The sequence below is a fragment of the Corythoichthys intestinalis genome, chromosome 2 (genome assembly GCF_030265065.1).
Source record: "Corythoichthys intestinalis isolate RoL2023-P3 chromosome 2, ASM3026506v1, whole genome shotgun sequence".
Taxonomy (NCBI): Eukaryota; Metazoa; Chordata; class Actinopteri; order Syngnathiformes; family Syngnathidae; genus Corythoichthys; species Corythoichthys intestinalis.
The window spans coordinates 43848919-43867312 of NC_080396.1; the positions used below are offsets into that span (position 1 = coordinate 43848919).

At 39.4% G+C, this 18394-nt stretch overlaps 2 protein-coding genes across 10 annotated transcripts in view; one reads left to right on the top strand and one right to left on the bottom strand.

Moving 5' to 3' along the window:
- Positions 1-17083, bottom strand: part of emc1 (ER membrane protein complex subunit 1) — a 22760-nt gene extending 5677 nt beyond the window's left edge. The window contains exons 1-18 of the mRNA XM_057820124.1: positions 16941-17083; positions 11503-11630; positions 11342-11407; positions 11176-11269; positions 10982-11110; positions 9442-9568; positions 9195-9344; positions 8945-9112; positions 8788-8859; positions 7089-7187; positions 6865-6961; positions 6637-6753; positions 5443-5642; positions 5211-5360; positions 3338-3499; positions 3143-3262; positions 978-1115; positions 60-233 (exon numbers count right to left, since the gene is read on the bottom strand). Coding sequence (XP_057676107.1) covers positions 60-233; positions 978-1115; positions 3143-3262; positions 3338-3499; positions 5211-5360; positions 5443-5642; positions 6637-6753; positions 6865-6961; positions 7089-7187; positions 8788-8859; positions 8945-9112; positions 9195-9344; positions 9442-9568; positions 10982-11110; positions 11176-11269; positions 11342-11407; positions 11503-11630; positions 16941-17032 — 2283 coding nt within the window. The 5' untranslated portion in view covers positions 17033-17083. The remainder of the gene's footprint in view (positions 1-59; positions 234-977; positions 1116-3142; positions 3263-3337; positions 3500-5210; positions 5361-5442; positions 5643-6636; positions 6754-6864; positions 6962-7088; positions 7188-8787; positions 8860-8944; positions 9113-9194; positions 9345-9441; positions 9569-10981; positions 11111-11175; positions 11270-11341; positions 11408-11502; positions 11631-16940) is intronic.
- Positions 17084-17712: 629 nt separating this feature from the next.
- The window catches only part of ubr4 (ubiquitin protein ligase E3 component n-recognin 4), an 80881-nt gene continuing 80199 nt past the window's right edge, over positions 17713-18394 (top strand). For all 9 annotated transcript variants that reach the window (XM_057822837.1, XM_057822860.1, XM_057822870.1 and 6 more), the window contains exon 1: positions 17713-17860. In XM_057822837.1, the coding sequence (XP_057678820.1) occupies positions 17736-17860 (125 nt within the window). In that variant the 5' untranslated portion in view covers positions 17713-17735. The remainder of the gene's footprint in view (positions 17861-18394) is intronic.

The window sequence follows — 18394 nt, forward strand, 5'->3', positions numbered from 1 at the left end:
GGTGAGTGAGTGCAACAACGCAGCATCAATTTTCAGATCTGGAGTACGGAGACACTTACCACCACCCAGTTTTCAGAGTGGACAACGTGGACCGGGCCTCTGGCCTTCCTCTGAACCGCTTCGTGGATGATACGACCGGTCACGCCGTCGATCAGCAAGATGCCGATAAAGCTTCGCTCTTGGTGGGAGTCAGTGCTCTCGCTCACCACCGCCAGTAGATTAGGGTTCAGATACTACAGCGAAATGAGAACAATAAAAATTAACACTCCTGATTCTCTAAACTCATTGGCTTCTATAGACGCCCAATTCATAGCATTCGTTCATTCGCTGCTAGACCTCCCACTTCAAATGGCGTCAACTAGTGACAAACTTATTAAAACTCACAGCAGAATGATGGGAAAGAGCCACATGAGTGGATGGCTATCATCATCAATAGCACTGAAACAGTTAAGCTGCCACAAATTATTTGGACAATAGAAAAAAAAAAAAAAAATCAACCACAACCAGACACTGCTATGATGCAGGCTAACTATATAATAAAATGTCACACACTGTGAACATGTGACGGCAACTACTGCACATTTTTGTCTCGTTCTCGTCAGACAAAATATGGCATTCATCTCTTTGTTTTAGTCTCCCAAAACACATATTAGCTCGTTATCGTCTCGTCATCGTCATGAAAAAAGTGTTCGTTGACAAAATATTTTCGTTATGGTTGACAAAATATTTTCGTTAACGTTGACGAAAGTCACACTGCTTTCCAATCATCTCAACCAATTGTTGTTTTGACTATTGGGATTGCAAATGATTTGGCCAAATAAAAAGTGGGAAAAAAAGGATTTATACAATTTTTAGGTCAATAAAGTCTTCACCTTCAAAATAGTTGGCACTAAATTTCGTTATGGATTAGTAGATTCCTTGTGGCAACCGTTGTGAAAACGCTTTTCACCAAACATGACAAGAGAAAGTTTACCAACCTTATAAAGGACACTGCGATCTCCCATGACTCGGCCCTGGGAGTGTACGTGCTCGTTTGGCCTTTTCCCTTTGACCGAGACAATTTTCTGTACTTCTGTGGGGACGACCACTTCCCAGATTAGCTCCGTGGACAAATCCTAAAGATGCAAAATATAAGTCTTTAGCTCATTGGCTCCCAGCCTGCCACTCACAGCTAATTTATTGTACTGGGACGGCTGACATTAAATGATCATGCTTCAGTGCCATTGCCAGCGATAAATATCCAACGGCCTGGCAGCCAATAATCGATTGCAGTCAGTGGCACTGAAACATGATCATTCACTATTACTGAAATGTCAGGACTCGGCAGTGTACAAAAACAAAACTAATCATATACAGTGTGTAATGCCAATTTAAAATCCCATTATCACCTCAAGGAGAACTTTATAAATTCAATAGATTGGACATTACTGACCCACAACCCATAGTACTTCACAACCCATAGTACTTTTGTTTGTAAAATAATAATAAAAAAAAAAGCTCAATAAACCTTTTTAATCCCATTTCGCTGTTGGCCAGGAAGCCAGAGTCAATAACCGGAAGTGATTTAAGCAAAGGCAGACTTTTTCGCACGCAGCGCTCGCATCCGTTTATATTAATTGTTTTGGCGGCCAGAGTTTTTGTTGTTTTTACAAGAAATTCAATCGTTTTTATCGGAATAATCGTTGGTGTTGTGTAGGACATTGCTCCAAAACGAACACTGTGAATAGTAGCCTCTATAAATTTGAGTGGGCCATGCGAGTACCGTAATAACGCGCACCCGTGTACAACGTGCACCCGAAATTTACCTGTAAAATCTAGGGAATATTCTTGTACTCGTGTATAAAAACGCACCCAAATTTTAGCACCAATAAATATGAGTCTCGTGTCTTTAACTTTCATAAAGTAAGCGGTTGTAGAGAGTTTTAACAGAATTCACCTGCGGAACCAATGTTGGCAAGTTGTGTAGTTCCCGGGGTGAAGAGTTTAAGGGAAAAAAACGCCGCAGCATGCAAGACATACGTTGTTACTTTGTGAGTTTCAATGTCAATAAAACAACGCGGCTTGGCTCAGTGGTTCGACATTCCTCCTCAGACTCCTGTCCTAGCTCGCCGCACGGTCAACATTTATACGAAACGGATCGCCGTATACGTTCTCTTCAAGACAACATGGCCGTGTCAAGCCGGCATGTTGCGACAACAAGGTAAGAAAAATGATGGTAATAGAGGAATAGTACAATAAAAGCATTTTAATTTTATTAGATGTGAAAAATATCATCATGAAAACAATTATTTACAACATGAAAGTTGATTATTATATCACTGTCGTTCGGATCAGGTAATATTGTGCTGGTCCATGCTGCCACGAACATGAATCCTGATGAATCTGTCTCCATTCCTGTACCTGTGTATAACGCGCGCCCATGATTTTACAAGTGCATTTTGGGAAAAAAAAGTGCGCGTTATATTTGGGAAGTTACGGTAGTTTGTTGTTCGATCAAAACATTTTACTGAATACAAATGAAGTGTTTCCAATGAAGAGTTCCTGACAATGACATTGGAACCGAAGCAACAAGGCGTTAGCCTGCCTTGTTGGCACGTCCCCAAAGGTGCAACAGTAAAAATAACAATCTCTATTCGTGTTCTCGTGTAGAGTCGAAAGGCGTAAATGTAAGATATTAACAATTTAGTAGGTGCCCAAGATCTGATGGAAATGGAGCAAAACCCAATGTTTCTGTCTCGGACTCGTGATGATTCTTCCTCACATTTGAGTCTGTATGGTAGAACTTCTCCGGAATCATTCCTTTTAGGACTCACTTCCTCCTTTTACCTCTGATCAATTTCGTAGTCAGACTTGTCTCGAGTAATGTTGTCCACTGACTTTTATGCTCCCTGCTGGAATCCTTCCCAGTTGATACGTCAACGGTTTCGACTATGCAGAGGCAAACCGCTACAAAAGTTGTTTTTCTGCACAATTTTATTAATTATGGATCTCTGCGAGTCTTTAAAATTGATTTTAGAGTACTTTTTGACAAAATTCAATAATTTAAGTAGTGTGAAAAAAAATTGTGACAGTGGGACATGTCTAGTTTTCTTAAAACTTGAGTTTCTAGCGATGACTTGGCAGTAATACAGAAGTCACTTACCGTTCGCAGCCGGTATCCAGACAGTCTCCCCTGGCTTGAGTCCACCAGGTAGAAGAATATAGAAGATGCCATTTCCTGAAGCTGTTGTAAGACATTTTTAGTGGAAGGGAAGGCTGTCACCTGTGATGTGAAAGGAAACAAACAGAAAACATGACTCCATAGCTGTAATCGATTCGTACCAATGTGTAGTCAGACCTTGTACTGGTTGTCTACAAGTAGTAAGACTTTGGCGTAATCCTGGTCCATGAGCGGAAGCATGAGTGACTGAAGTATCGGCTGAGCAAGGGCTGGTGGTGCAACGTGGCTCTTCTTCCCAAAGATGGGGTTAAATACATGGAGTGTGGTCAAGCCGGAGTCCTGGTGGGGAAACAAAAACCCTTAGAAAAAAAACAAAAAAAAACCACATGATTGGAAATCGTCCCGATCATTTTCTTAGACTCGAGTGTCAAAGATGGTTTAAATGGTTTTTAAAATGCATGTATTATTTATTTTCATTCATTGGCTGGCAATAATTGTTCGATTATTGTCAGCCCCCCGTAAAATTGAATTGGACATCTATCACCGTCAATGGCGGTGAAACATGATAACTCAATGCCAACTTCCCATTTGAAATGGAAATCAAGTGACTGACTCGCAAAAATCTGTGATCGGGACATCATTAGAAATGACACAGAACAGCATGAAACATTGGATGACGCGGGATTTACCCGCGGGATTAACCCTTTCAGACATGGGGAGATGCAAGGGCATAGGTTTGCATAGGAACGGTAGGGACGTAACACTAGCAACTTTTCAGGATGCTCAAATTGCCCCCACCAACTTTTAAGCAACCCTATTTCCTATATAATGACTTTAGTTATACAGGTCATTTAGCTTGTCTTCCCATATGTTGTAAGGATAAAATTGACCCTACCATTATTAAGTGAATTCTTTTCGTACCTACATTTACCCCTTTTCACTTGCTGAATGTGTTGTTCCATTTTTCCCCCTCAAACGCACGTTTGATTGGCTGATGGCTTGCATTCATTTAAAATATTTTTAAATAAATGTAAAAAATTAAATACATCTTCATTTGCAGCCTATGCAAACATTTTTTCAGATTATCATACATTAATTATAGGTGAGGTTAAAAGTTATTTTTTAGTTTTTTACCCTAACTAATAAGTTTTGTCATTTATACTTATTTATTTAGACAATGTTGAGTGGTCTTAGGACAAATGTTTATTTTGTGCATTCCTGGATAGTTAAAAGATCATTAACAAGTTTGTATTTATTGTGTATGTTAATATAATTTATGTTCAAATATTGTAATTTAAATTTGCTAATAAAATACAGACATTTATTCTGGTAGTTTTCAAAAGTAGTTTTTGAAAACAAAGGTTTGAATCGAATGGTGTATCACCTCAACCAGTATATAAGTCAATACATACTTATTTTTGCATTGATCTTTTTGCCTATCGATTAATTAGGTTCATATTCATGAGAAATGTAGCCCTGACCCCTGTCCAATGTGGACATGCAGTTTATACTGTTATATAGTCCCTACCAATGTTGAGACCAAACCTAGGCCCTTAGGGAGATGTACCGGGAATTACCCGGGTTGGACACTCAGATCTGTCCCGTGTTGTCAATTCGGCCCTCTCTGTGGGTGGAATTTTATAACCCAGATATTACGTCAGTTTTGGTCGGCATCGGCAACAAAATAAACCACACATTCAGCAATTTAACGTCGTTGTTTCCAGTTCAATTTTGCTATCTTTCCAGTTTGCCATGTTTATAATTGCGATGTTTGTGGTTACCGCTTTTAGTCTTACTGCAAAGAAAGAGGAAATGACAGCCTGCCATGATATTTACGTCATCAGCCTTTGTGCTGAGATCCGGGAATTAAACGGCTGCTTTCACACATGCCGCGTCCAGGGCAAATCCTGGACATTATACGAGGACACGAGACGGTTAATGTCCATGTCAGTCGACCCAGAAATTGCTTTCAGACATAAGGGCTACCCATTTAAATCCCGGGATTTAACTGGAGTTCAGCCTATGTCTGAAAGGGGCTTTAGTGGCATACCTTGTCTTTGATAAGTAGTGTGCACTGTGGGGGGTGAGGGAAGTGAGCAGTGGTCCGTTGCACCATGAGTTTGAAGGCTGCATTGGATGGGACGTTCTCAAGGTAATGCCTCCATAAAATAGTGCCTGTCTTGCTGTCAATGCCGAAGAGCTGAAAAAGAGCAAGCAACCTCATAAATATTCAGACATTGGTAAATCTTAAAACGGCACAAGGCAAGTGCGAAAAGGACTACCTTGCCAGACGCAGTGACCATGACCATCATTTTCTGCAAGTTGAATTCGTCTCTGGACAGCGTCTCGATGCTCATGTCATTTTTGACTTGACTGCGAGGTTTGCGCGCATCATAGAAGAGCTTCCAGAGGTGAGCGATCCAAGCCTGGAGCAGGATGAGCTGGGAGGACAGCCGCTTCAGCACCATGGACATCAAGCCATCTTGACAGCATGCCGAGAGCAGACAAGGTTTGATGGATATAAGGGGGATGCCACAATCAATCAACAACTATTTTCATTGTCAATTAATCATTTAGAGACATTGTTGACCTAAATGTTTTCCACATCATCTTTTTATGCCTCTTAACAGTAAATGTTTATTAACCCTTTTTTAGTGTTATATGTGAGATGGAGCCATTTAGGATGCATCATTTCTATTCCAAACAACTGAACGGGGGGGGGGTGTGCTGAATTACATACTGTATTATAAAAATATTTCATTTTGTTAGTTTGTCTGAGAAACGAACATAACGGTTTAATTTGAATAAAATTATGAAAAAAACTTTTAAAACTTTATTTATGTTAAAAATACATAACCTAAATATTTTTAAAAATAGGAAAAACATTCCGTTTTATTTACCGGTACACTTAAAAAAAATTTTTTTTTTATCTTTTTTTTTTTTTACATTTTTGTTCTTTAAATTTAAATAAAAAAGGAAAAAAATAGTAAATATTCTCTTTTGTCCTTGATTAAAGCAGATGATCTTTGTTATGAATCAAAAATAGATATTGCTTCAGAAAACAATGATATAGTAACATAATATTCGTAACTGAACTTTCCTCAGTGAGTAATTATCGATTCCAACTCACATCTTTCAAAAATGTAATGCCCGGAGTAATATAACAGTAAATGACACGTGGTTTATATATGAGCTCATTTGTCGATTCATCGTAAAAATAATCGTTAATTGACGATCCAAATGATCGCTTGTGGCAGTTCCACTGGATATACACTACATGGTATATATGATGAAATTTCAGATAATTTGCTTTCACTCCATAGAGGACACTGATCACAAGGACAGAATAATTTTACCTTGAATGGCTGAATCCGATTGCAGCAATAAAATGGATAATAAAAGAAAGAGTGAAGCTACAAGCATTAAAGTAATTGAAAACTCCTTAAAGGTCCAAACGAAATGGAGGAGACATTTACCGGCCTTTTTGCCAAACTCTCCCTCCAGTTCCGCCTGCGTTCCTGTGAGGGGCAGATCTACCATTTCCATAGTCACCACGTCCGAAAGGGACTCTTCTCTGGTCCACATGACACGCCCTGAAAGCAGACATACTCATCTTCACAAATGGAAAGGATGTAATTTTGGACCCAACAGGAATGATATGTTCATAACAAAAAAATGTCCTTCCTTCAAAGCAAATTCACTACCTGGCTGTTGAATGAAACTGAGCTTGTGGTCTTCAGTCTGCACCATGACTCTATAGCCAACAGAGTCGTCCTTCTTTAGGAACGTCTGAACGTACAGCTGAAAGACGGAAAAGTACAAATGACAATACGATTCAGTGGGGGAGGGAATATTCGCTGTCAGCAATTCCATTTTAATTGAATTTGGACAGTGACCGAGTTAAAAAAAAAAAAAAAAAAATCCTCACCTTCTCTGGTTTGCCACTATTCGGCTCAATATTAACATTCACGGTTGTGTCAAGAAGTCTGCGCCCAGTTTCAGCACTGAACAAGTTAATGTTGCAAGCCTAAAAGAGAGGAAAAGCGATAACTAGGAGTGCACCGATCACAATTTTCTGGACCATCACTGATTATTAAAACGCCTGACTCGTGGATCTCGATTTTTGCCAATCCGTTTTTTTCATTTCAATCTTGTTTATTGTAAAACATTGAACATTACTTGTGAAACAAGATTTTTTTAAAACCCGCACGCAGTGGTTAGGGGGAAAAAAAAAAAAAAAAAATTTTTTTTTTTTCTTTTCAAAATACTAATTTACGATTTCCATTGCCAATAATTGAAAGCAGCATTTTGATTTATTAAAAGAAATCACAAGGTTTAGGTAAACTGTCTGCAGAAAAGATCGATATCTCTCAGTCTCAGTGTTTTTTTTCTTGCCACATTTTCATGAGTAATAAGGCCATTTGGCGGCAGTAAAGCAATTACCACGTTGTGACAACCGATATGTGGAACGTCAATACAAATTGACCTTCCCACATTAACGTAGCAAAGAGGGAGACTTTGCAATTGTGCACATTATGTTTGTGGAGCAAAAGTATGAAAATAGCCAACAAGTGCACTTACGGTATATACTCATATTAATGACCAAGCATGTCAGCGACTAAATGCTAGTGAGCTGATTTGGTCAATTGACACGAGCCGTGACCGGCTATCGGTGATATTTTAGTGATCGCCCGATCAACGATTACCCAATGTTTTTTTTTTTTTTTTTTTTTTAATTATTAGTTTTTGTAGTTTTTACTTGTGTTACAATTATAAATACATTTATAAATTATTACAATGTTAATAAAAACTAAATGAATCAAAGTAATAAAAACAAACACACAAGTTGCAACCCAAGTAACAATCTAAGGCCTGATTTATGCTTCTGCGTTCCGATGACGGCGGCGCAACGGCGTAGACCCTACGTCGTCATTGAGCAATCAAAAGTTCAGTGTCAAAAGAACGCGTTGCTCTGCATTTAACCGCCAAGCCAATAGAGGGGTGTGGCTTTGTCTGTGTGCGGTTTTGGGGGACTTGTCGAATTCCTTTAGTTTTCCCCAGGTCATAGACAGCAATGGCAACGGAGGTGGAATACATGTATTCGGAGCTGCAGCAAATCAATATTAAACATGTAATGTTGTTAATGCAAATTTTTGGGTGTAAGCGACACAGAAGACGTTTGAGAAGGTGTTTGAAAATGCCGGCGTTGTTGTGCTTAACCGGAAATAATGTTCTGAGCGGACCAATAACAGTCCTTTGACGTTCACGTCGCGACGCGTTCACGTGATGTAGTCCGGATTTAACAGTTAACTGCGTTAACAGTGTTGGTCTACCATAACTGCAACGCAGAAGGATACATCAGCCTTAAAAGTTGTTCTTTTTTTTCCCCCCATAGTATTTATCTCATTGACTGCCATTAATGGCGATTGACGTTCAATCCATTTTGACTGGGAGTGCATTTGTTCTCCCAGTCAAAATGGATTGAACATCTAGCGCCATCAATGGCAGCCAATGAGTTCTAGGACTGCCCTTTAAGGGTAAAAAAAAAAAACGTAATACATGCATGAATGTGTGAAAGCGTAAAATCAATCGGTTGGTGCAGCTGTGATAACCACACATGAACTCACCGTATTATTCTTCGGTGACATAACTGCAGCGACGGTTTTATCTCCAGTGGTGGAAAATGAAGCCAGCGTTGCCTATGAAATGAAGATTATACGGAGATTGAAAAGATCCAGAGACACCTTCAATTATGTAGAACGACACCGCAGGTTTAATACATACAGGCTTGAAATCTCTCAGTGTGATTATCTGTCCATTGTTGAGCTGGAGCAGCAGGTAATGGTCAGGACTGAGCTGAAGGAAGAACTCAGAGAGGGGAGGCCGGGAAGGATTGGGCTGGGTGGACACCAGCACTGGTTGGAAGTCTGGTGTAACGTCAAGTCCCAGTGACTACAAAGAGGGATATTAAAAAAAACACACACAAAAATTTCAAAATATGTGACAAAGAAGAGGAATTTATTAAGCCGAATACCTGTAGCGGTATTTGAGTCATCTGCGCCTGTGTATGAACATCCAGTGTGTAGAGAGAGGCAGAGGCAGGGTTGACACACGTCAATATTCCCTTGCCGACCATTGCACAGCTGACTTGAATGTTTGACAGCCAAGGCGCTTCGGCTGAAACCTAAACAAGCCAAAAAAAAAAATCAATATGCTTGACCTTTTCACCGGCAATGTCCAAACTGTAGATTTAGTGATCACAATCACTAAACTGACATTACCTGCTTGACTATCTCTCCATCCTCCACACTGTAAGTGACAATAGCAATGTGGGAATGAGGCAGGACTCCCAGAACATACACTTCTCCAGTTCCTCCAGAATATACAAACTGGTAATCCACTGTCTCACTGGAAAGAGAAAAAACAAGTAGATTTAGTATGTCTCATTGCCTAACTACACAATCCATAACGCAAACCTGGATGTAACTATCAGTCTATATTTATGAATCATTTTTGTTAAAAGCGCCAGATTAATGTTAATTTAGGTTTTTCTACTACCAATTCCACTCATAGGCATAATAGTCTACGAAAAATAACCGTTTCAGAGTATGGTTAAACTTGGCCCTGGTGGCCAAGTTTTGCACACCACTTACCGTATTTTTCGGACTATAAGTCGCACTTGAGTATAAATTGCACTAGCCATAAAATGCCCAATGAAGAGGAAAAAAACATATATACGTCGCACCGGAGTATAAGTCGCATTTTTGGGAGAAATTTACTTCATAAAATCAGCACATACAACAGATATTTCATCTTGAAAGGCAATTTAAAATAAAAATACAATATAGAACAACATACTGAATAAGTGTACAGTATGATAATGTTACATGATGCTTGAACAAACAAAATGCGAACGTGGCCGGTATGTTAACGTAACACAGCTATTAAGAGTTATTCAGATAACTATAGCATAAAGAACATGCTAGTTTACCAAACCAACGGTGTCACTCCAAAACACCAAAATAACATGTGAAATGATATAATAATGTGTTAATAATTTCACTCATAAGGGGCTCCTGAGTATAAGTCGCACCACCAGCCAAACTATGAAAAAAACTGCACTTATAGTCCCAAAAATACGGTAATCACAATACATCAATCATGATGCAAAAACTATGAGTCGTTACATTCCATTTAATTATGTTATTAACACACAAATATGTAAAGTACTTAAAACTAAGTGTTATTTTCCTTATTAAAAAAACATTTTTCTTTAGGAGGCTGGAAAAGATGGCACTCTTCATCGATTTCAATGGGGTACAGGTGCTGGATTTACAAATATCACCCTATTTGTAATAATAAATTAAACTTATATTTCATGACACAAATGTATCTCAATCATGATCAATTACTTGAACATAGTTACTCAACACCAATTACTTCTTTCCGATCAGCCAGGGCTTTGGTACCATCTGTGGAGCAGCATGGCTCGATGGTAGAGTAGTTGTTTTCCAACCAATAGGTTGTGGATTCGCTTCCCTCACTGTGGTGACCAAGTCAAAGTGTCTTTGAGCAAGATACTGAACCCCACATAGGTGAATTTTTCAAATGGATTTACCCCGCCATGTTATTTTTCTCCAAACTAATTAACACTTATTTAAAAAGCCATTTAAAACACATTGTACTGTATGCATTGTAGTGTCAAAGAACATGCATGTGCATTTAAAAAGTGTACATTTTTCAAGTGCAAATTGCAAATAGGAGGTACATTGTATTTACTGTAGTTCAAATATTTGAGGTTAAAGAAGTCTGGATGCAAACCTGTCTGGAAGATTTTCAATCCACTTTTGGTGACCATTAGAAAGGTAATGAAGAGACAAGGCAGTTTTTTTCATAACCGCCACATGCTTCACTGTTCCCTGCTGCCCAACTAAAATTGCTGCCTGGAAACTGAAACAAAAACAGACATCGTCAAACAACAGTACTATGCAGCACCGAATCGAGCTGTCCATCACCTGCCAGAGTCCAGCACCATCTCCCAATTCAAACCACCAACATTTATATCCCAGGAACGAAGTATTCGGCCATTTCCTACCACCAGCACAGCATCTGCGAAACAAAATAACATTTCACCAAACAGACTATAAAAGACGGAGCGTCCATTTAGGATGACCAAGTCACCTTGCCCATGATGGAGAAGCGCATTGATACTTCCCTCTGGCCCAGTCTTATCCACATGTCGCCAAACTGTGACAAACATGAAATTAGGGCTTTACAGAAAACAGGTGATTGCCAAGTCAAACAGTGGAAGTGTATGTTCAACAGACTGATTCAATACTCACAAAGTTCTCCAGTCCTGGTGTTCACTGCAGCAAAAACATTCTTCTCGGTTGCTAGAATCACTTTTTTGGATGACTGCAGGTGGGCATCAAACTGGGCGAAGCGGACATTCCCAATATATTGCTGTCTCCTGTTAAAAAAAATGTACATGGTTTGGATACTTGCTAATGATGAAAATGCAGAGAAAAATAAAGGAGAACTCAGAGAACTGTAGTCACATTTCTGAGATTTGTGAGGTTTAACCTCATTACCCAAATATTTACCCTAATTTTCGGACTATAAGCCGCAACTTTTTTCCCTCATTTTGAATCCTGCAGCTTATAGTCCTGTGCGGCTTATTTGATGATTTATTTGAGTTAATAGGTAAAACATTTTTTGAGAGCGGGATCATAAGACTGTCATAAGAACGTCATAATTATGACATGACACTATCATGGGCATTAGTGAATGCTTATGACAGATGTCAATATGTGTCATGTGGCATAATATGTCACTAACTCCCATTTATGTCTAGCTCAGATCGTTTACGTCCATTCAAAAGTGAATATTGGCTGGATGACACTAAGCGACATCAATTATAAGCATTCAATAATGCTTATGACAGTGTCATGTAATAATTATAACAGTATTATGGCACCACTATCCCAAAGAATGTTACCAAATACAATAGCTAGCAATTAATGAAACAACTGGAACAGTAACTGAAGAAATAATTAGCGCAGAACATGAATTTTGATTGTTATTTACATCTGTAGTGCCGCAAGTCATGCTAGGAGGAATGTTGGATGACAACAGTGTTGACAGCAGGTGGCAGCAGAGTGACTGTCTCCCCCAAGGGAGCAGTGATGGCTAAATGAAGATTTTTTAAACAATGAGGCATTGCAGCCAATTGGTTCAAAGCTTCATGGTGGTTCATTTGGTTTCATGACAGTCTTATAATGCCTTTGTCAAATGAAGTGTTACCAGTTAATATCTTTTGGTGGAAATATCCCATAATAAAATGAGGACAACTGCGGCTTATAGTCCAGTGCGGCTTATCTATGAACAAATGCCGTTTTAATGTCAAATTTGGTGGCTGGCGGCTTATAGTCAGGTGTGCCTTATAGTCCAGAAATTACGGTATTCACCTCTTCCGTTTCATATTACAAACATATACCGCACGTTTGATAATACAGTGGTACATCGACATATGATCGCTTCGACACACGATCTTTTCGACATCCGACGTAAAATTTGACTCGCCATTTGTTTCTACATCCGACGACATGCTCGAAATCCGACGACATGGCAGCACCGCAGACAAATGCACGGCGGATTTTCTTGTGTGACAAATCAACACAGGTTTCAGAAAAGGTTGGTACAGGTGGTGAAACAAGGAAAAAGTTGACGCTTACCTTCTAAATGAAGATGCAAATTATAGTAAAGTATGAGCGTCGGGTGGGCATCCGTGAAATGGCTCAACAATACATCTCCACGGTCCTCCTCCGACCATCGTTCGCCAGTCTTTATAAATTAAGATGACAATTCTTATTGTGGAAACATCTCCAAAGAAATCGCCAGCTGTTGTGCCACGTTTTTATCATTTATTTCACAACTTATTCAACACAAAACGCCTACTGTCTACCGCAATTGACGGTGTTCTCAAGAAAACATTGAAAGTGAAACTCTCAAGCTAACCGCTCGCTGTCTCTGGCACGTCAGCCCCGCGGTGCGTTCAGGTATAGCAAAAAACGTCCGCTACATTAGAACCCAATTCGTTATATTAATACAGGAATTATCATAATTATTTGTATTATATTATTCCGATTTTTATTTATAATTTGTTTTGCTATGTGTATTTGCCATTTGTAATAGTACCAGCAGTATTTATTAAGGATTTAGTGCAGGTTTTTGGGCTGTGGAACGAATTAATGGAATTATAATCTATTCCTATGGGAAAATCCTGCTCGACATACGACCATTTCGATTTACATACAAGATCCTGGAACGAATTGACTTTGTATGTAGAGGTACCACCTGTAATTTGTTTATTTGTTCTTCAGTTATCTTGAACACAACCATACAGACATACGGAAACGAATACATAACCCCCGCCTTCCGTAGGTTTCACCAACAGACGTAGGAAACAAAAATGATTAGTATACATTATAATCAGAGGTAAGGCATAACACATTACATTTACTGTTACATTTACTTGAGTATCTTTGAGAAAAATTTACTTCTATGAGTAGTTTTACTATGCAACTTCTTACTTTCACTTGATCTACATATTAGATTTTACTTTATCAGAGATACCCACAATGGCTCTACCAGTTTCACCAATGAGACGTCGCAACAAAAATCACATGACTCCATTATACCACAAACAAGCTTACAGTAGGGACTCGGAAGTCCTATGTTCACACCGGCCTGTTCAGTCACGTGGCGCCTCTAAAACACTGTGAAAAATAAGCGATTTCGCAGAGAGCGCGGCATTGCAGCATTAACATTAGGAGACAGTGTGGATTTTCCACTCTCTTACAGTTTTAATTTACACCAATAGACCACAGGAAACTAATTTAATGGTAGGAAATGTTTTCTCCACTAGAGAGTGGACAGGTGATGTTTAATTTTTGTACATTTTTGTAGTCGGAATTCAATGATTTTTGGGCATTTTTTGGCCTAGTATGGTCACGTAATAAGTTATAGTACTGTATATGAAAAGTTCTTATAGATGCTGTTGTGCTGAGAGAAAAAAATACCACTGTTTAAAATCAGACAATGTAGGCAGGTACTCACAACATTACTCCTCACTTGAATATTCTTTTCACCTGATTATTTTTACTTTCTGGATGACTGCTTTTACATTTACTTCAGTAATATTATTTTGAAGCAACACTCCATTTTTTTGGGCTATCAACCAACAAATTTGGTGGCTCTACTCACTTCTGATGATAATATTAGCAGTGTCAAAGAAGAATGTCTTGGCTAGTGAAGCACTTTGTATTTACCGTAATTAACACTATGTTAGGCGGCACGGTGGCTGAGTGGTTAGCACGTCTGCCTCACAGTTCTGAGATCAAGGGTTCAATCCCGGGCTTCGGCCTTCCTGTGTGGAGTTTGCATGTTCTCCCCGTGCCTGCATGGGTTTCCTCCCACATCCCAAAAATATGCATGGTAGGCTGATTGAACACTCTAAATTGTCCGTAGGTATGAGTGTGCGTGAATGGTTGTATGTCTCCTTGTGCCCTGCGATTGGCTGGCAACCAGTTCAGGGTGTCCCCTGCCTACTACCTACTGCCCATAGATAGCTGGGATAGGCTCCAGCACCTCCGCGACCCTCGTGAGGAAAAGCGGCATGGAAAATGAATAACACTATGTATGTAATTTAACAAACTTCAGCCAATCTTCAAGTGTCATTAGACAATTATTGATGATGATGATCATCATGATTGACACTGTTCAAAGTGTCACGATAGTATAATATATTTATATAGTAAAAATTTTAAAACTTGCATTTGTGAGGTAATCTGCCCAATAAAATATTAAAATGTGTATCAATCTTTCAAAATACACAGAATGGAATCTTTAAAACTATTTAAGGACCTTCTTTCATTCATCTTCAAAGCTGCTATCCTCCTGAAGGCCGAGGGGGTGCTGGAGCCTTTCCCAGCCAACTATATACCCTACCCACCGACGTCACAAAACCACGTGCTCGCTGTGTGGTTCCGCCCACTTGTCCGTCATTTTGTCTCTGTATTAGCATTGTTTTCAATTGATCGAGGAATTTAAAATGCATTTCATGGAAGACCCGGTGCTTTCTGATGCCGTAAACTCACTGGATGTGTTGCATAAAAGGCGTTATGTGGAAAAGCTTCGTTCTATACAGTCGCCAGATCCATATTTGATGCCCAAATCGATGTTTTTCGACCCACTGTCTTCGCCCTGTCTGCCTGACATCTGCTACGCTGATATTTACAATTATCTTGTCCACACAAAATCAGCCTATTCTCACGAAAATTTGAAAAACTTCAAGAGCTTGGAGGCTTATAAATACTTCGTCGCTGGTTGGGTCGTCCACGAAAATTTGGCAGGAATCTATCTTGTGCTTGGAAAGGTGAGTTACGAAATTTTCAATTCAAAATCTTTTGTTATTGCTAACATCCACTGTCAAGTCTACTGTATTTCATGTCGTTTGTCAATGGAGTTAAGGCTTTTAATGTTTATATGGTTTAGCGATAGCACTCTCACTACATACATTCGTGTATGTTGTCGGCGATTAGCCTAGCAATGATCTTAATTGTGGTTATTTGTCAGCCCCGTAGACGAGGCCAGTTTCTTTCACTTGGTACCAGCTAAATATTATTCAAAAAATAACGATGGTGGAAGAAAGGGAAGTCACAAACATCTTGAATTTGAAACTATGTCGTACTACGTCGTATGTTGTCGGCGATTAGCCTCGCAGTGATGTTAATTGTGGTTATTTGTCAGCCCCGTAGACGAGGCCAGTTTCTTTCACTTGGTACCAGCTAAATATTATTCAAAAAATAACGATGGTGGAAGAAAGGGAAGTCACAAACATCTTGAATTTGAAACTATGTCGTACTACGTCGTATGTTGTCGGCGATTAGCCTCGCAATGATCTTAATTGTGGTTATTTGTCAGCCCAAAACCCTCTAAGTATATCTTAAATGCATCTTACCGGATATAAAATGACTACTACATAGTCTGTGGTGATTTTTTGGTGCCCAGTTTTCACGTCGAATTGCAGCCGTCCATTTCGCTCTCTTTGGATCCCTCGGAATACGGTAAAACTTCAAGTCTCTCCTTCCATCTTCTCTGTTAGTGCAACCAACAGCCACACACGCCTTCACCATTTTGATTATTAATGTTAAGGAGCAGAAAAACACGCCGTAAATAGGAGAAATGTACGTAGCCGTAACAGGTTAACACTATGTTTTGACGGACAAGTGGGCGGTACCATTCAGGAGAGCGGAGTTGTGACGTCACGTGGGTAGGGTCTATACGGGCAGTAGGCAGGGTACACCCTAATTTATTTGTCCGCCACAGTGAATGTTAATACAAAATAAAATATGTCATTAAAATTAGACAATTTCATTTAAATAGTATCTGAAGGGTACTAAAAATACATCAACAAATAGTCTGATAGCTTTGCATGATATGAGGCCAGCACACATTTTCAGATGTAATAACAATGAATGAGCAAGTACTGTGCATGTACAGTAACTACCAGATTATACGAAACACCGCCGACAAAAAAACAAAAACAAAACAAAAAACAAATAAGGCGTCAAAAACGTCAGCGTTGTTTTACGCAAATACATAATGCTGATCAAAGCACTCATTGGACTATCATAGCAGGTGTTAGCATTAGCATGTTTAAATTACATTAAAGATGAGGGCAAACACGTCTTTCCAACGTTTTAAATGTTATTATTACCAGTCGAATTTCCCGACTTGATCCTCAAAGACAGCATTGACGGCGAAGAAAAACATGATCACTTCAAACGACAGTAAAAAGATCTTAGCCATTGCCACAGCCAATTTAGCCCTGCACTCCTTGCCTTCGGGAGTCTGCAGTGCCTGAGTACAAATAGCAGGAAGTTGGATGCTATCACTCTTCAAGATATGTGCTGCCGCCACCTAAAGGTTGGAGATGTATATGGTCATTATTACAAAAAACGATAATCCAAAAACACATGAATAAACGTCATTATCTAGTCACAACGGTGTTATTTCAAGAGTGGGGAGGATTTTCCAAACGTCATCTTTGCATTAATAGCTAACTTTCGCTGCTCGGCCACACATCTGTGGGACTACAAATGTGATGACGTAACTGCTCGTCAAATTTAGAGTTCTTTTTTACAGTCGATGGTTGAGCTGTATTTCAAACACTTTCCTAAATGATAACTTTGCTAACTTTTACAATCTCCTCCTTCCCCTAAACTTTTCCCAACGTATTTATCGCACCAATTTCTTTGTGACTTGACCCCTTATCTCTGTACGTTTCATTGGCAATTGCAATATAAAAAAATATCAAGGTAGGGCGGCCAGCAACACATTGAACGTAATATCTCACGATTTGTGACGTGTACTCGAGGGGAAAATTATGAATAAGAAATCAAATGTATAAGGATGATTCGGGTGTAAGGCGTTCACGGGCTGACAGCGCCCCCTGTGAATTCACGCACTCAGTTTCATCTTCCTCTAACTAGTTTTTCTATGGGATTTCAAGATGGCGTCAAGCGGAGGAAATGGGGAACACGAATGGACAGCGGCCGTCCGGCCGCTATTATCGGCTTCGTACACTGCATTTGAAACGAAAGAACTACCGCAGCTTATTGGATCCATTATCAATAGGTAAGCGCCCGTGTTTACGTAAACGCCGGTCGCATCGACCCAAACAGTGCGCTTGCTTGCTAACATGCTAACGTAGCATGGCTAGTGAAACTGGATGGGGAAACGTCAGTCTTAGCATTAGCTTTCCCACTGTTAGAGGCTAGGCGGCTATTTGAGCTTAACTTGCATTGGCATCAAGTCAGCTGCTGGCGTTAGCGAATATAACTACTTGAAATGCAAGATAACTTGGGACACAATTTTAATTGAACCACAAGTAATTTGTTGGACGTGCGTTATTGAACGGGGGTCGTGTGTACACCTTTATAACGCAATAGTGAATTGTTATAAAATTCTGCTTCATCATTAGCTAGCTAACCAAACATTACTAATCAAGCTAGCAAACGGGCCTGCAATAAGGAACGGATAACATAACGAGGACATTGTTTGACAAATGCACGACAATGTTTATCACAAAACATTCGTTTTGAATGGCGAGCTCGTCCTCTCCAGACTAACTTAGGTTCCGTGTCATGTCATTTCAGCGTTTTTTTTCTA